Genomic DNA, 18846 nt, shown 5'->3' on the forward strand with positions numbered 1-18846 from the left:
ACCCCTATAAAATAATATAAAAGAGTGACAAGGATCACTACCCTTCAGACTCAGAAAAGCTGGGATACACCTGGGGATCCCTTTTCTTCCTAGTAGTGTTCTGACCCAGTACCCATGATGTATATCAGAGCACTGAGACCAAGCCATTCTTGGAAGTCTCTTAAGTCCCTCAGAAGAACGATCCCAGTATTCCAGTCTTCACCCCCAGCCAGACCTTGACATGGACACATGTGTACACACACACACACACACACACACACACACACACACACACACACACCACAGATACACAGACAGACATCAGTCCATCAAAGAGCTGGCTGGGAATTATGGCTGTAACTCCAGGCTGCTGTGAAACACATGCCAACAACACAGCCACAGCCACAGACATGCATATGTCTGCACTTTATCTGCCAGTTCCTGAGGAAAGGAAAGGTGGGCTGGGGGGGGGGGGGAGGGGAGATGAGGGATAAGTGAGGAAGAAGAGGGATAAGTGAGGAAGGAGAGGGGGATGGGCAGGGATACAGGGTGGGTGATGGAAAGTGATAAATCAAATGGGGAGAGAGAAATACAGACAAAACACAAGACAAGCAGCTGAGGAAGATGGGGAATGGGGTAAAGGTGGGAAGGGATATACAGCTTGAACAAGTGAAAGGTAAAGTGAACTCTATGCAAAAGAAAAGAGGAGAAAAAGAAAACAGCATAAAGGCTGGGAGAAATGAGAGGGGGATGAAGAGCCAGTCTGAGGGGCGGTGAAGGGAGGTCCTGTCTGGCGAGGGGGATGGGGGCAATGTCGGGAATCGGGAATCAAAGAGGGTGGAGTCATGGGACTGCCTGACCTCAGAGCCCCTAGACAGGCTAGCTTGACGTCAGCCCTCCTCCACCCCCGCAGTTGCTGGTCTTCAAATGGCCCCCCTCCAGCTAGCTCCAGACACAAACTGACTGCAGAGCAAGACTGAGAGGAGAGAATTCAGCCAGCAGAACCCACAGCCATGATATACGTATGTACGTGTGTGTGTGTGTGTGTGTGTGTGTGTGTGTGTGTGTGTGTGTGTGTGGTGTCTGCTGCCATAAAGGGAAATTGCTACCATATGTGAGACCATGTGTACTGGGGACTATTGAGAATGTGTACATGTGTGTATATCTACTTGTGACAGCAACTGTGTGTGCTCAGTGAGCATCTGAGGTGGAGTGAGTTTCCTTCTTTAAGTTCCTTGCCATATGGTCTGTCATCCATGCATGTCTACGATTCTTTAAGTTTATGTTGGTGCTTCCAGAGAAGATTGCATGTGTGTAATACACACATTTCGGTTTTGATTTTTTGGGTTCAGAATCTACATAGCTGAACTACATGCATGCACAAATACTCAACCTCTCTTGACCTGGAAAAACAGCAATTTCATACGGCTGGGGTTTATTTGAACCAGTGGTTCTCAACATGTGGGCCATGACCCCTTTGGTCAATTTATAACAATGAAAATACATTCTGTATATCAGATGTTTACAATTCATAACAGTAGCAAAGTTAGTTATAAAGTAACAACTGAAATAATTTTATGCTTCTGGGTTACCACATGAGGAACTGTATAAAATGGTGGCATCATTGGGAAGGTAAAGAACCACCAATTTGAACTGTTCACCATTTCTTCTGAAACCTTCTCTATCTGTTCCATCAGCCCAGACTCTTAGTGGCTGTCTGGGTGTTTATTGGCATGTTGTTTATCATCTTGACATTGCTTCTTTCTGATGCTAAGGGGCTTGTAGCCACAGGTTCCCTGCGTACCCTTCAGTGGGAGATCTCAGGACTGCTGTGTTCAGCCTGAGACATAGTACACAGTATATGAGGTTGTCTTGTGAAACATGGATGTTTTCGATCTGTGTGGCTCTTAATGTTGTGAATACAGCTGTAGGTAGAGGTGTCCATATTGTTGGCAATGAAAACTTCTTCATAATCTGAGCCACCCCCAGGAGCCCAGGCACAGCTGTGTTTGAGGCAAAAAAAGATAGGAATGAAAGAGTTTAAAAGAAAGAATAACTGTTAGTGGGTATTTAAAAGTTCTGTCTCAAGTTAGGTACCATGTACCTGAGGTCCCAGATACTTGGGAGGCTGAGACTAGAGGACACTTGAGTCTATGAGTTTGAGGCCAGTTCTTTTTAAATCCCCCAACCCCTAACTCACCTCTATTGTTCAAAAACATAACATTTTTTAATCCTCTTGAAAAAGAAAAAAGAGGGGCCTAAAAGATGACTTTGAGGATAAAGGTTCTTGCTGCTAAGCCTGACAATCCGAGTTTGGTCACCAAGATCTACATGGTGGGAAGAGACAATGTAGTACCATAACTGTCCTCCAACAATCCCGACACACATACACAGACACAGACACACACACACACCTGCACATGCCCTGGGACATGCATATGCCTATATAAAAAATAAGCAAATACATAAATGTGAGTTTTTAAATGAAACTAATTTTGGTAATTTATTTGCTTCATCCCAGTGTATGAGATGACTGAAAACTTTTCTACTAAACCCCAGACAAGAAACATTTGAGGAATAGAAGACCTTGCATCTGATAAAGATACTCGACCCCAGTATTCTACAGTACAATCAGGATAGTGTAGTGTTCGACATTGGGGTTTGAACTGAAAGTAATTTTCACGCTTCACAAAACTCTTTTATTTCCTTTTTGGCTTAAAATACTTCTCAAATGTAAAAAGATATTGATTTGTAAGTGGTATTGGAAACCTGTGTCCTAACCACTATTGCATGATTGGGGTTGATAAGATTGCTCAGAGAGAAAGGTGTTTGCTGCCAAACCTGATACCCCAGTTTGTTTCCCCCACATGATGAAAGGTGTGAAAATTACCCTGACTGCCACTCACACACCATGGCATGTGTGCATACATATATTCACTCTAAGATTAATTAACTAATTAATAAGCAAACCAGTAAATATTTTTGAAGCATTATTGATTTAAAGATGTAATTCAACTGATAGAGTGCTTACTCAGCATTCACAAAGCCCCAGGTTCAATACCCAGTGCCAAATAAACTGAATTCGGTGGCCTACCTCTGTCATGTCATCACTCAGAAGGCCAAGGCAGAAAGATCAGAAATTCAATATCATTCTCAGCCACACAGTGAAGCCTAAGCCAGCCTGAACTTCACGTCATGTTATCTGGAAAACAAAGTGATCATTTTCACACAAAAATGAGATCTTTTGTTTTTATCACCCACCCCAGTCTAGGACTACTACAAAATACATTGTGCATGAAAAAAATGGCTTACCAGGGTTTAGCTTTTTGTTAAATCTACAGATAAAAGGAGAAGAGTCATGAATCACACGTGTTCAAAGCATATTTAAAAGTCTTTCAATAATTGAACAGAAGTAATTGGAATAGTTGTTTGAATGTATATATTTAAATTATGGATTTACATTTAAATGTACGTGTATGTGTTCATTCATGTATGAAGTACCGGGAACTGAATCCAGGGCCTCATGTGTCCTTAGCAAATGTTCCACATTGAGCTTTATACCTGCCATCTTTTTACTTTCTTTTAACATTTATTTGCATGTGGATACATGTATGTATGAATATATGTATATATGTGTGTATGTGTATATGCATGTGTGTATGCTTGTATGTATGTCTGTATTTGTGTATGCATGCATTTGAATTTATGTATGTGTGTGTGCATATGTATGTGTATATGTACGTGTGTGTATGTTTGTATGTCTGTATGTATGTGTATGCTTGTGTGTGTATGTATGCATGTGTTATGTGTATGCATGTGTATATGTATGTATTGTGTATGTGTGTGTATGCATGTGTGTGTATGTATGTGTGTGTGCTTGAGAGCAAGAACCTGTGTGCTTGCTCAAATCAAGTGTGGAGGTCAGAATACAACTTCCCAGTCTATTCTCTCCTTCCTCCAAGTGAATTCTAGAGATCAAACTGGAGTCCTCAAGCTCGGTAGCAAGTACCTTTACCTACTAAGCCATCTTGCTGGCCTCTTCATTTTTATTTTGAGAGAGGATTGACCACTAAATTAACCAGACAGGCCTTGAACTTGAAATCCTCTTGTATCATTCAGCCTCAAAAGTAGCTAGGATGACATGCTTATGTCACTGGGCCTTTCATTTTAATGTCTGTATGTATATGTTGTATAGGTGTGTGCTCAGTTGAGCCTGCTCCTATGGAGGTCAACATCAATGCCTTCCTCTATCTGTTCTTTAACTCTGTGTTAAAGATAGGGCTTCCACAAAACATAGAGCTCACAATGTCAGCTATAATGGCTGGCCAGCAAGCTCTAGGCATCTACCTGCCTGCCTGCCTGGTGCTGAGATTACAGGTGGGCACTCAGTTTTGTGTGTGTGTGTGTGTGTGTGTGTGTGTGTGTGTGTGTGTGTGCTGAGACATCTCCCAAGACTGTTAATGTTACATTGTAGATTAAGATTAGAAACTCATACACTGATCATACTGGATGCATTTCAGTTGTGGGCAGTGTTGCCTACCTTATGTTGATGCCTTATCCCACAGTCAGCTGAAGGAGGAGAATCTGGTAGCCTAAAATAGAGGAAGCCTGACAGCCAGATTATCTGTGTGTGAACCCTAAGTCCTCTGCTTACAATCTGAGTAACCTTTAGCAAGAGAATTCATCTCTTCTAGCCTTGATAACAGAACACTGCAATAGTACCCACTTGGGAGGCTTTCTGTAAACCAGTGTCTGGCTCTGGAAGCTGCTACTCACCCATTTTATGGATGAGATGATAGAGACCCTTTCCAGTCTCTACTGATATGTAAATGTAAGTGGGCCTGCCAAGTCACTGGGCAGTGGTGAACAGGCACACATCAGGCTTCTGGGAAAGTCAGAGGTGCTATTCTGTCACCTGTCACAAGGTTTGGCTACCCTGTTTTGCTCTCTGTACCATGACTGCAAATTCTGTCACTAGAGGCTCTCCTGATAGAGGAAAACAGTCTAGCAAGATTGTGATTAATGACTATAATCCTGGGTTCAAGTCCCATAATCTTTGATTGCAGTTCTGTGTGAAAAATGGCAGTGATAAGAGTACTTACCTGGGGTTGGAAATACAGTTCAGTTGGTAGCACACTTTCCTAGCATTGCCCTATCTCCAACACCACATAATCTGGATGCAAGGTTGTATGCTTTTCATCCCAGCACTCCAGAAGTTGAGACAGTAGGATCAGAAGTTCAAAGCAGGACAGGTTGGGCTACTGGAGACCTTATCTCTAAAACAAACTAATTCATATAAAAGGGTTAAAACAGCACTTTACACTTTTTTGTATAAACTGTTTAGTACTGTCTTGACACTGAGAAACATTTGTTTGTAGGGTTATTCTTGACATTATTATAGTTTCTTTATAATTTTAAAAATTACTTTTTGGGAGAGGGTATGCCAAAGCATGTGTTTTAATCACAGAAAAGCAAGTTGATTTCTCTCCTTCTATCCTATGGGTTCCAAGGATAAAACTCACTTGTCAGACTTGGAAGCCTGGCACCTTTAACCCACTAATCCATCCCACAAGCCAGCACCATTTTATGGGCCACTAACAAAAACAGGGAAAGCCTGGGGAGCTGTATTGTCTACTCCTTTTGTATAGAAGAGATGCTAAAGCTGGGGGAGGGGAGGCATAATAACTTAGTTTAGAAGGCATCAAGTAAAAGCTGCCAGGCTTGGCAGCTCACTGTCTTCCCAGTACTCCCTAACGGCTTCACAATTGCCTATAACTCCAATTCCAGGGCATACGAGGCCCTCTTCTCGCCTTCGTTACATGAGCATATGTGCTGGCAAAACACCCACACAAATAAAATAAAAATAAATAAATAAACTTTTAAAATATAAGATAGATAATTTTTAAAGTTCTGGGATGCTATTTTTCCAGCTTAGAAGGGGGATCTTCAGGAATAAGGAGGTCTCCTCAAAGCCTTCAGTACTGATCATTCTCCTTGGCTCCCATAGGACATGCCAAAACCCTCAGAGGCAGCCCGCCGCTGCTCCGGCCTCGCTAGGCGGGTGCTCACGATTACATTCGCTCTGCTCATCCTGGGTCTCATGACCTGGGCCTATGCAGCCGGCGTCCCTCTCGCCACCGATCGCTACGGCCTCCTGGCTTTTGGCCTCTACGGGGCATTCCTCAGCGCGCATCTGGTGGCACAGAGCCTCTTCGCTTACCTGGAGCACCGGAGGGTGGCGGCGGCAGCACGGCGCGCCGCGGCAAAAGGACCCCTGGACTCTGCCACTGCACGCAGTGTGGCGCTCACCATCTCTGCCTACCAGGAGGACCCCGCATACCTGCGGCAGTGCCTGACCTCGGCGCGCGCCCTGCTGTACCCGCGCGCCCGGCTGCGAGTCCTCATGGTTGTGGACGGCAACCGTGCCGAGGATATGTACATGGTGGACATGTTCCGCGAAGTCTTCGCGGATGAGGATCCCGCCACCTACGTGTGGGATGGCAACTATCATCAGCCCTGGGAGCCGGCGGAGGCGGTAGGCGCAGTGGGTGTTGGTGCCTACCGCGAGGTGGAGGCGGAGGACCCCGGGCAGCTGGCAGTGGAGGCGCTGGTGAGGACGCGCAGGTGTGTGTGCGTGGCACAGCGCTGGGGAGGCAAGCGCGAGGTCATGTACACGGCCTTCAAGGCGCTGGGAGACTCCGTGGACTATGTGCAGGTGAGTGTGGTGTCACACCCTCAGCTTCAGAAAGAGTAGGGTACATTCCAGGCTTTGGGAGGTGGAGGCAGGCAGGAGGATCAGAAGTTCAAAGTCAGGCTTTGAACTTTGAAACAGGAGATACTGTTTCTAACAGATTTGAAGAAACCTTTTCCTCTTTATTCATCCCGCTAAGAAATCTTTCTATAGTTATTCGTGTTTTTTTTATCTATCCTCCAATAGAGGATTCATTTCTTTGATGTATTGTCAATTATGTCTTCTCGTGTGTGTGTGTGTGGGGGGGGTGGAGCCTATCCTAGCACTGGCTCTGTAGACCAGGCTGGCCTCAAACTCACAGAGATCCACCTGTTTCTGCCTGTGGAGTGCTGGGATTGAGGGTGTGCACCACCAACAGCCAGCTTCATCTTCTCTTTTTATACAGTTCAGGATCCTAACCCAGGGGAATGGTGTAAACAATCTAGAAGCCCTTCCAAGGACCAACCCTCTGTAGGGTTTTGGTCTGAGCCTGGTCCCTTCCTCTTCACAGGTCTGTGACTCAGACACAAGGCTAGATCCCATGGCCCTGCTAGAGCTTGTTCGAGTGCTGGATGAAGACCCCCGAGTAGGAGCTGTTGGAGGAGATGTGAGGATCCTTAACCCTCTGGATTCCTGGGTCAGTTTCTTGAGCAGCCTTCGATATTGGGTAGCCTTCAATGTGGAGCGAGCTTGCCAGAGCTACTTCCACTGTGTGTCCTGCATCAGTGGTCCTCTGGGTGAGTGAAAGTGGGGCTTGGAAGTCTTGTGGGTGTGTAATGAGGGAGATAGGAAGCCAGAGGCAGGGTAAAGTTGAGGACCAAGATAGGGCTGGGGTCCAGATTGTAGTAACCTAAGATTGGGGAGTGGGTAGAGATGGTGTTGCAGCTGCACTGGGTTTGCTGGAGGGAATGAAGTTGGGAAAGGTAAAGGGATGGAGATTGGGTAAGTTGCTACAAAAGTGTTTGTGGAAGTGAGTGAGATGAGGTTGGGGTGGAGATGGGGTTGAGCAGGGCACTGAGAATGCTGTGGCATTGTGGGGGTAGTGGTGACTTTATAGAGCATGGTCAGGTAACAGACAGACTGGAATGGGCAGGGGGTTAAGATAAGAGTAGGGCTATATTTGGGGATAATGATGGAAAAGGTTGAGACTAGGATGGAGATGAGGAAGCAGAGAGGGAAACAGAGATATGTTGAACAACAACATTGACCACATCAGAGCCTGATGCTTGGATACTCCCCACCCTACCTAGGCCTGTATCGGAACAATCTCCTGCAACAGTTTCTGGAAGCCTGGTACAACCAGAAGTTCCTGGGCACCCACTGCACTTTTGGGGATGACAGACACCTCACCAACCGCATGCTCAGCATGGGCTATGCTACCAAGTAAGTAGAGGGGGCCACGTGGTCATGTGTGTGAAGAGTGTCCCTAAGTAAGAGAGACAGATGGACAGAGAGTGGCAGAGGATACTATTATAAGAGGCAGAGGAGCCATAGGTATTCAGCCAATGGCCTTCAAAGAGTTTGATATTAGGAGAGAATTGGAGGTACTATAAAGGTTGTAAAGTGTTTTGTGAACCCTTTTCACTTCCACCAAGTAAGACAAGATCAGGGTGAGTAACCCCACATAGAAGTAGACAGGATAAGTGGGCTGTACCATGGAGACCAGGTCAGTGTGGATCACTCAGAAGGGAAGTGAGGAGGGTGAGGTAAGTAGATGGGGTGGGTGTAAATCAGTGAGAGAAGCAATAAGAAAAGAGGCCAGAGAGGAGGAGAGCACTTGGTCTCCACTAACCACTCTGGAGGAGGCCTTTCAGTGACACTAAGTTGGATGCCCTTGAGACACAGCAGTAAGCAAATGGGGCATAAATTCTCCCTTATACTAAGGAGACAATATTATCTACCAAGTGTGGTAACCTATGTAGTATGTTGTGTGACTTTTCCTGGAGAGGGAGTGGTATTCTAATTTCATTTTTGTTTCTGCAACAAATATCCCTGACCGAAAGCAACTTAAGTGAGGGATTGTTTATTTGGCTTACAATTCCAGATCACAGTTCATCACTGATAAAATCAAGGCAGGAACTCAAGCAGCCAGTTGTATCTCATCCACAGTCAAAAGCAGAGAGAAATTAATGGACTCTAGTAGGCTGCCACCCTCTGCTTACTTTTAGCTAGCCTTCTCTACACTTACACTATTTAGTACCTACCCTGTGAAATACTGCTACCCAAATTTAGGGTGAGACTTCCCATGTCAACGAACAATCAAGACAGTTCCCACAGACATGCCCACAGGTCAACGTGATCTAGACAGTTCCTCAGTGGAGGCTTGCTTCTCAGATGATGCTAGCTTGTGGCAAGTTGACAGTGAAAACTACCTAGCGTAGATGTAAGCAAACATCCATCCAGCCCAGACAGGGCACAGATGACAGACCAAAAATAAATGATTATAAATAAATAAATAAACAATTATACCTATTTGATGCCAGTTGGAGGTACTGCAGTAGAAAGAGAAGCTCGCCAAGATGTTAAGCCTTCATTTTCTGATGGGGCATAGTTGTTCAGCAACCCCCAGCTAGCTCACTCCAGTTACTTTATTCAAACATATGGAAGGTTAATAGGGGCTGGGAAAAGCTTCAACTACCAAAGTTTAACTTACTCTTGCTACCTGTGAGAGCAGACAACCCATACTTATCTCTTTTGATTTTGTCCAGAGAGACATTTTTCTCAAAGTTTAAACAATTTCACAGCATCTGCTGGTCAACCCAAATGTAGCAACGGCTTTGCTGAAACATTTCTCTCAAAGCCAGGTGCAAAGGCTTTACTATGCATTTCACTTAATGCCACACATTACACATCACCACATCTACCCAAGTCTAACTTGGTACCAGTGAGCTCACTGGGTTTACTTATGCACGGTTGATTCTGAGGCAGCTTTGCCTGCTCATAAACGCTGCAACTGTAGAGCTCTCTGAACATTTTGTAGGCAGCTCCACTGAAGAGTCGCCTGCTCCCACCCCACCCCACAACTGTTCACTTCCTTAAGGCTCTCCTTAATCTTGTAATATTTTAACCTTCCTGTCTCTTGTAAATTCCTCGATCTGCCAATAACTTTTTAAGTCTCTCCTTCTCCCTCCAAGAGGAAATGTTTAAATTTGGAGGAAACAGCTAGAGTTGGAGCACTAATCTCATTTCAGCCAAGAGCACCAGGAGAGAGGACAGAGAGTCAGCAGGGTTCCCCTTTTGAAAGGCTCATAGGACCTTCACTAAAATTTATCATGGAGGGCTTTGAGGAGAAGACTGGCATGTAACAGCATTCTCCAGGCAGATTATTTTCTGTACAAACAGCAAAGGCAGAAGTAAGCAGAACACTGAAGGTGCCAAATGACACAAGGAAAAGAGAGACACTGTCAAGTACCATCCTTGGTGAGAGACTAGTTTGATGTTACCAAATGAACTAACTGCCAATAGCCACCCATGATGTTTCCTTAATTGGAATTCCATCTACCCTGCATTGGTATGGCTGAGCCATGTAAGGACAAATGAATGGTTTCTGCCTCAGCCACAGGAAGGGGTCCAACTGTTCTTTTGAGAAGTCCTCACACAGAGACTAACTCAGGCAGTGGCCAGTCTTGCCTTAGTCCTCATGACAGGACCTGCCAATTTAGTCAGCACTTAGTCATGTCACTGATGATGTTAGTATCAATGACTAATATTAGTCACGTCTTTAATAGCAGTGTTAGTCACAGTAAAAACAGCAGTAGCTCACACTGGTTGAGCAATTACTAGAAACTGCTTGGCATATGATCTTCAAGCAGTTTTGGCTGTTATAAATATTAAACAACCATATAGACCCATAGAAAGGATGTCGAGGAGGCTACTGGTTAAGAGGATCTCTTCCAGAGGAGCAGAGTTGAATTCTAGTACCCACACCTAATGGCCTGTAACTCCATCTCCAGGGGAACTGAGATGCTCCTCAGGCCTCTTTGAGCATCCATACATTTTGGTACACTCACACACACACACCACACACATATCACATATAAAAACACCCCCCCACACACACACACACTACAGCAGCAGCAGCAGCAACCTCTCTGCTTCCTGTCCATGGATGCAATGTGATCAGACAGATGCCTCATATTCCTGTTTCCATGCTTTCTCTTCCAGGCCAGACTTTATTTTTGAACTATGAGTCATAACAGACACAAACACAAATAAACCAACAAAAATCCTTGCCCCAACAGCAGTGAAACTGGTCACTTCAAAATTCTCCCCACTGGATGGCTCAGCTAGTAAGACCAGGGTCCAATTCCCAGCACCCACATGGCAGCTCACAAGCATCTGTGTAACAAGTTATCCCCTCTTCTAGGCTCCTTAGGCACCAGGAATACATGTAGCACACATACATACATGCAATCAAAGCATTCAAGAACATGAAATGAGCTTAAAATTTAAAACTCCTGCCCAGGTCCCAGGGAGAACCACACTGATGCCCGCCCTTTTTTCTTTGCGCCTGCCAGGTACACCTCACGCTCCAGATGCTACTCAGAGACGCCCTCCTCTTTCCTGCGCTGGCTGAGCCAACAGACTCGCTGGTCCAAGTCTTATTTCCGGGAGTGGCTCTACAACGCCCTGTGGTGGCACCGCCACCATGCATGGATGACCTATGAAGCGGTGGTCTCGGGCCTCTTCCCTTTCTTCGTGGCTGCCACAGTGCTGCGGCTTTTCTACGCTGGGCGCCCGTGGGCTCTGCTCTGGGTGCTGTTGTGCGTGCAGGGTGTGGCACTGGCTAAGGCAGCTTTTGCAGCTTGGCTGCGAGGCTGCCTGCGCATGGTGCTGCTGTCACTCTATGCACCACTCTATATGTGTGGACTGCTGCCCGCCAAGTTCCTGGCGTTGGTCACTATGAATCAAAGTGGCTGGGGCACCTCAGGCCGGAAGAAGCTGGCTGCTAACTATGTACCGGTGCTACCCCTGGCACTCTGGGCTCTGCTGCTGCTTGGAGGCCTGGTCCGCAGTGTTGCCCAGGAAGCACAGGCGGACTGGAGTGGCCCATCTCGGGCAGCCGAGGCCTACCACCTCGCTGCTGGGGCAGGCGCCTATGTGGCTTACTGGGTGGTAATGCTGACTCTCTATTGGGTGGTTGTGCGGAGGCTCTGCAGGCGTCGTAGTGGTGGCTACCGTGTTCAGGTGTGAGTCTGGCCATGAACATGCCCACAGAGGGCTGCAGGAGAGGCTAGAGGAATCCTGCAGGGTAGCCCCAGGAGCCAATAATTCCATGCCCTCAATTTCCTTTCTCTTTGAAATGAGGGAGTCATTCTTGAAACACATCCAATGGACTGTATTGGAACTCAAAGACTTCTGGGTCTCTGGGGAGGGGTAATTTATTGATCAGGGTGTGGGTTTGTAGGATCAGGGCCAGAAGGTACCCACTTTCTCCCTGTTGCTATTTAATGTGTTTGTACTGTGATTAAGATGTAATAAAAAAATTTAATTTATTTTCTTTCAAGCACCTCTTCCCATTTTTCTTGTCTTTGAGAACTAGGGACACAGGGTCCTCCTGTAAGGGGTGTTAGCCTCCATAGGGTACTCTCCTTCCTGGGAGCCTGTGTTCTGCCTTCATACAATACAGGTATTGGAGCTGGGGAGATGGCTTAGCTGTTAAGAGCACTGGCTTCTCTTCCAGAAGACTTGGGTTCAATTGCCAGCACCCACATGGTGGCTCACAACCATCTGTAACTTCAATTCCAGGGGCTCTGACACCTTTTTTCTAGCCTCTGTGATTGTAGTGTATAAGGATACATCCAGGGCAAAGTACCCACACATCTTAGATAAAAATGAAAGAAAATGCAAATACGAGGCAGGGGATGTGAGGCACACCTAAAATCCGTCACCTGGAAATTGAAGTCATTCTTGATTAGTTTTGTTTCCTGTTGCTGTGAGAAAATATCCCAACAAAAGGAGCAAGGAAGAAAAGGTTTATTTGGCTAATCCCAGGCCACTGTCCACTATGCAGGGGAAGTCAAACCAGCAGGAACTTGAAGCATCTAGTCACATCACATACACAGTCAAGAGCAATGGATTAACACACACCTGCTGGCTCAGCACAAGGTCTCCTTGTCAAGCAGTTCAGGGCCCAGCCCATAAAATGGTGCTGCCTACATTCAGGAAGAGTCATCCCACTTCTGTTAACCCAGTTAAAAAAATCACCCACAGTCATCCCTAAAGGCCACTGGAACCCAAGTGATTCTATGTGTCAAGTGGACAATCAAAACTAAACATCATGATCTGATACACCGGGAGTTCAAGGCCACCCTGCCTACTCGAAATCTTGTCTCAAAAACCTAAGACTTTTTTTTTTTTTTTTTTTTTTTTTTTGGAGGGGTGGTTCATGACAGGGTTTCTCTGCTAACAGTCCTGCTGTTGTGGAACTTTCTTTGTAGACCAGGCTATCCTTGAACTGCGATCCACCTGCCTCTGCCTCTGCCTCCCAGGTACTAGAATTAAACACATGCACCACCACCACCAGACTTCTTCTAAGACACTCATGATATATGTTTCTTCCTAAACTACCGTGCCACTCCTGGACAGCCAACAGTCTATAAAAAAAAAAAAAAAAAACATTGATTTTAGTAACTTGATCATTGGGCATCCACAGTCGTTATCTAACTTTGTATTTTCATCTATCCACAGGGGATTCCATATCCACAGGTGGTCATGCCTCATTCCACTGCCCCTCACATACACACTGAAGGCGGCCAGGCATCTTCTGTCTGTGAATTTACTTCTTCTAGATAGACCCTATAAATGGAAGCAGGCAGTCTGTGACCTTTTATGACTTGATTTAGCATAACACTTTCAACGCTTACTCAATCCATTGGATCTCTGAGTCATTACTTTTATTGTTAAGCAATATATGATTACAGAACACAAACCATTTTTATCTACCCTATTATCAACAGGCAGATATTTAGGTTGTCTCCAACTTGGGACTATGATATTCCTTGGTGGGTTTCTTTGTGTGAACTTTAATTCTTAAGTATACACCTAGGAAAAGAATTGCTAGGTCTTATAGATCTTTTTAATAATAACTTTTAATTAAAAATTATTTTAAAATAATTTATTTTAGTATATATAATAACTTGCTTAATTTTAAAAAAATAATTATTTTTATAACTTTTTAATTATTTTGAGACAGGCTCTCATAGAACACAGGTTAGCCTCAAACTTGGCAAGGCTTGAGCTTCTGGTTCTCTACCCTTTATCTCCTGGGTTCTGGAATTATAGACACAAACCAACATGTTGTGTTCATGGAGTTCCAGGGATGGAAGCAGGAGCTTTGAACATGCTAGGCAATTTCTCCACTAACTCAGCCACATCTACAGCCTCAGCCATTTCTTTAATTTTGTGTTATCTTTGTGTGTATACTCGTGTAGGTGTCTGTGTGCATGCATACAAGGTGGAGGTAAAAGGACATGTTACCTGACCATCCAGTCCTTGTTTTCCATCTTCTTTGAGGTAGGGTCTCCAATTCGACACTGCATCTGCCAGCCTGGGTGTCCCACAAGGATTTTCCTGACTCTATCATCATAGGAGAGTTGGGATTACAGAAGCTCAATAGTTTGTGCCATTATACATGGGCTCTGAGGATCCAAACTCAGGTCCTCACATTCCACTGCAAGTCTTTGGCTCACCAGAACAACTTTCCAGACCCTAATTCTGGGAGGAAATGGCAGACTTTTCCACAAAGACTACTCCATTTTACTTCATTGATAGTAAATGTGATAAAGTTTTTGATCTCCCTACCCCTTGCCAAACTTATTATATCCTGCTTTAATTACAATCTATCCTTGAGACTGTGGTTTGGTTTCTTTTTGTGGTTTTGATTTCCACTTTCCTAATGACTAATGTTGATTACCATTGTTTAAAAAAAAGGAAAAAAAAATCTAAGCCAATCACATGACTAGCACTCACTCCTCACCTCTTCCCCATTCCACAAAATTGGTCATTAAGTTCATTCATGATATCACCATTGCTAAAATCACTGAGGGAGCTGGTTTTTGTTTCTGTTCTTTTTTATTTGATTTCTTTTTTGTCTGTTTCTGAGACAGGGTCTCACTAAGAAGTTCTGGCTGGCCTGGAGCTCAGAGATCCACCTGCCTCTGCTTTAGCTTCCCTGAGTGCTAGGATTCAAGGCACGTGCCATCATAACCTGACAAGGAATGTTTTCTCCGCTTGGCTGTCAGGAAGAAACAGGAGTCTCCACAATCTCTGCCCCTCGGTTTGTTTGTTTTGTTCTGGTTCTGGGCTGGTTCTTAGCTGCTTCAGTACTTCCGAGCATGCGTGAAGCTGAGTTTGACACAACACTGTTTAAACTACAAATGTCAGTGCAAACCTCTGATCCTAGCACATGGAGGTGGGAGGACCAGGACTTCTAGGCTCTCTTTGTCCAAACTAGCCCAGAAAGCACAAGCTCCACATTCAGGCTGAAACTCAGCCTCAAAATAGAAAGAAAGATAGACAAGGACACATGAGACTCTCTCTCTCTTAGACTCCACATGCATGAATGGGCAAGCACGCCCATTTGCATAGTAAAATACTCATACTGTCAGTCAATATAAACATACAAATGTTTCAAAGCTTTTCTTCTGGTTCCTTTCGATGCAGCCATTAGAGAACCACTTTTCTCATCTGTCTACACATGGTCCTGCTTCATACTTAGCATTATGGTTCTAAGAATCCTAATTACACTCTTCCACGTAGAGACAGAATTACTAAATATTGTCTAAATTCCAGACTAGTGTATCAAACAACCTCCGAGATTCCACCTAATAGTTAACTGGAATCTCACACCCAACTCCAAACTTTCTTCCCTGTCTCAACAAACACAATGGCATCATTCAAGCTCCCTGGATCACAGATTCAAGAGCCATGTTGCCAATCAGAGTAACCACTACAGCTCTTTCCTCCATCACTGATTCAGTCACAAATCCCATTTACCATGTAAGCTAGCAATTCAAAAGGAAAGAGATATAGGTAAGATCACAAGGGGCTCCAAGCCAACACATTGGTTGCCCATTGCAGAGGTTCCTAATACTGTAACCCTTTAACTTCCTAATGCTACAACCCTTTAATACAGTTTTCCATGCTGTTGTGACATCTAACAATCAAATTATTTCATTGCTACTTTATAACTGTAAGTTTTCTACTGTGATGAACGGTAATGTAAATATCTGATATGCAGGATAACTGATACGTGACCCCTATGAAAAGGTCATTCAACTCTGAAGGGGTCACAACCTATAGGTTGAGAACCACTGGCGTGTGTAGTAGTTTTCTTACTACCAAGTCTGGCAACCTGACCTCAACCCCTGGTACCTACAAAGTAGGAGAATCCAACCCTGTAGGTTGTACTTTAGCCTCTATAGAAATAAATAATTCATTAAAAAAATTTTTTTAAAGGCTACCCAGAAGGGATAGACATGCTGGCACATACCTATAATGCAAGCACTTTGGGAACAGAGATAAGACCCAAGGTTCCAGGCCAGTCTAGGTTAGACATGGAGATGCTGTGTCCAAAACAAAACAATACAATACAAAAAGGTTAAGAATATCTAGATAATGAGTATGGTGTCACATACAGATTCTCCCAGTATTTGGGAGACTGAAGAAAGAAAATCCTGAATACCATGACAGCTTTGATACAAAATGAGACTCTGTCAACAAAACATAATAATGTTAGAAAGGTGTCTCAGTTTGTGCTTGTTGCACAAACACAAAGACCACAGTCCCTGTCCTGTAACTTACATAAAAACCTGGGTGCAGTAGTGCATGTCTGCAATTCCAGGTTTGGGGAGGTAGAGATAGGTGGGGATACCTGGAGGCCAGTAAGTCTAGTTAAGTGGGTGAGTTCCAGGTTCAATCAGAAACTCTGCCTCAAAAATACTATCAAGGTGGAGTGATTGGAGGGAGATGCCCAGCATCCATCTCTGGTTTCCACAGACAGGAACACACCATTGTATTTCACACATGCAGACATTAAAATTAAAAAAAAAAAAAAAAAAGCCCCGAGCAAGGACTATACTAATTATAGTTACCTCTAGCTGTAAATATATTCAGCAAGACTTATCCCTTTCAAGTGATTCACAGAGTGTAGGCAGCTGGTGCTTCAGCTGTGGACAGAACAGGATTAGGTCAAGTCCATTACAAAGAACACTGTTATCTTTTCCTTGATGTCTTCTTGTCTCTTAGATCCTGCATTCACATCTGCCTGCAGATGCTGTTGGATTCACCTTCTGGATAGAATGGAGTTATGGTTTAAGTGAGATATGTCCCTGTGTATTTGAACATGTAATCCCCAATTTGTGCTGTTTGGGGAGGTTATGGAATCTTAAGTGTATCACTCGGATCAGGCTTTGAGTGGCTCTCATCCCACTCTACCTTTTATTGTCTCTGCACTGTCTATGTGTAGATGGAGCTATGATCAGCCACTTCCTTTTCCCATCTTCATGCCTCCCCCTGCCCACTACCAGGCTTTCCCCACCATGAGGGACTGTCAATCAGTCCGGTACCATATGCCAAAAAAAAAACCTCCCTTAGGTTGCTTTTGGTCCTAGTATTTTATCACAGCAACAGAAACGTAACTCTTTTTAATTTTTACTTTTGAGACAGGGTTTCTCTGTATTGCTTTGGAGCCTGTCCTGGAACTAGCTCTGTAGACCAGGCTGGCCTCGAACTCACAGAGATTTGCCTGCCTCTGCCTCCTGAGTGCTGGGACTAAAGGCTGAAACCAATGCCCAACTGAAATTAACTCTTACACTGGGAGTTACCCTCCCTTCACCTTTGTCCCAGATCTCTGGTTTTTACCTGACCCCTACAGCAGCCCAAAGTGTCACCTCTGAGACCATCCATAGGCTTGTGTTGTTTGGTCCCTGGTAGATCACATCATTTGGGAAGGTTATGGACCCTTTTATGAGGTTTGGAAAGGTTATGGAGGATCTGTGACCCACCAGAATAGGTCGAGATAGCCTCTGAAGGTTTGTTAGTCACAACCCAGATTCCTGTAACTCTCTTCTTGCTGGCAGGCCACAAACCTGTTCTCACACACTCTTACTGCCTTGGATGGAGCTCCTTGACACTGCCAAAACATAACAGATCTGAAACCAGGAGCCATAATCAAAGATCCCTTTCTTGTTTATGTTGGGTACTGTGATTATAGAAACAGGAAAGTAACTGGTGAACTAGCTGTGTAGTGTATGACCTTCCACGGCTGGGTGTGGTGATTCCAATGAGAAATGTCCCCCATAAGTTCACACATTGTGTCCCTTATTCTGTTGGTGGTGCTGTTTGTAGGAGGTTATGGAACTTTATAGGGTGAAGCCTAGCTGGAGGATGCATGCCACTGTGGATGGCCTTCTTGAACATATAGCTAGCTGCCTTACCCCTCTTCCAGTTGGCTCCCTTGGCTTCCTCTTGCATTAATATGTGATCTCTCAGCTGCCTGCTGCCTATATCTTCTGGTCATTATGGCCTATCCCTTTGGAACCACAAGCTAAAATGAACTCTTCTATAAGTCGCTTTTTTGTTCATGCTTTATCATAGCAACCGAATATTAACTAATACATTCAGAAATTGTTCGCAACTCAAGGCAAAGGAAAACTGAAATCTTGCAATGGGAAATATCCTACACAACCTGCCCCGCCTATCCCTCTCCCTCCATGCTCTCTGCCCTCACAGTATGTTCATTTCCTAAAACTATGCTTCAGTCCCTCCTACATACTTGGAACTACTGCTCACAAACATTTACACAGCTTGCACTTTCCAGTCCTTCCTGAAATGTCAGCTTCCCAGTCAGACTGTCTCTGGAGCCGACTGCTACTGTTCCTCACATGGTATTCCAAAACTCTCCCTTATCTTTCCCTCACAAACATTAAGTGCTTCACTTAATTTCTTGTTTACTGCCCAGGACATAATGGCTCATTCAGTGCTTCGAGTGACCTGAACCCAGATATCCACCAACTAGGAATATTGGTACAGGTAATCCCAGCTCTGTGGAGGTAGAGCCAGCAGCCTGAGAAGTCCTGACAGGACTGTCTGGCCTAATCCAAAAGACCTGGATCCAGTAAGACACTCCGTCTCAA

The 18846-nt window shown here is 44.6% G+C and overlaps 1 protein-coding gene across 1 annotated transcript; it reads left to right on the top strand.

Annotated features, from left to right (window-relative positions):
* Window positions 1-329: 329 nt before the first annotated feature.
* Has1 (hyaluronan synthase 1) lies at window positions 330-12215 on the top strand. The gene is given in 5 exon segments (XM_051207896.1): window positions 330-435; window positions 5937-6694; window positions 7221-7446; window positions 7960-8092; window positions 11227-12215. Coding segments are annotated over 5 exon segments (1899 nt in total). The 3' UTR covers window positions 11903-12215.
* The last annotated feature ends 6631 nt before the right edge of the window (window positions 12216-18846 follow it).

Source organism: Phodopus roborovskii, unplaced genomic scaffold, assembly GCF_943737965.1.
Source record: "Phodopus roborovskii unplaced genomic scaffold, PHOROB, whole genome shotgun sequence".
NCBI classification, from domain to species: Eukaryota; Metazoa; Chordata; class Mammalia; order Rodentia; family Cricetidae; genus Phodopus; species Phodopus roborovskii.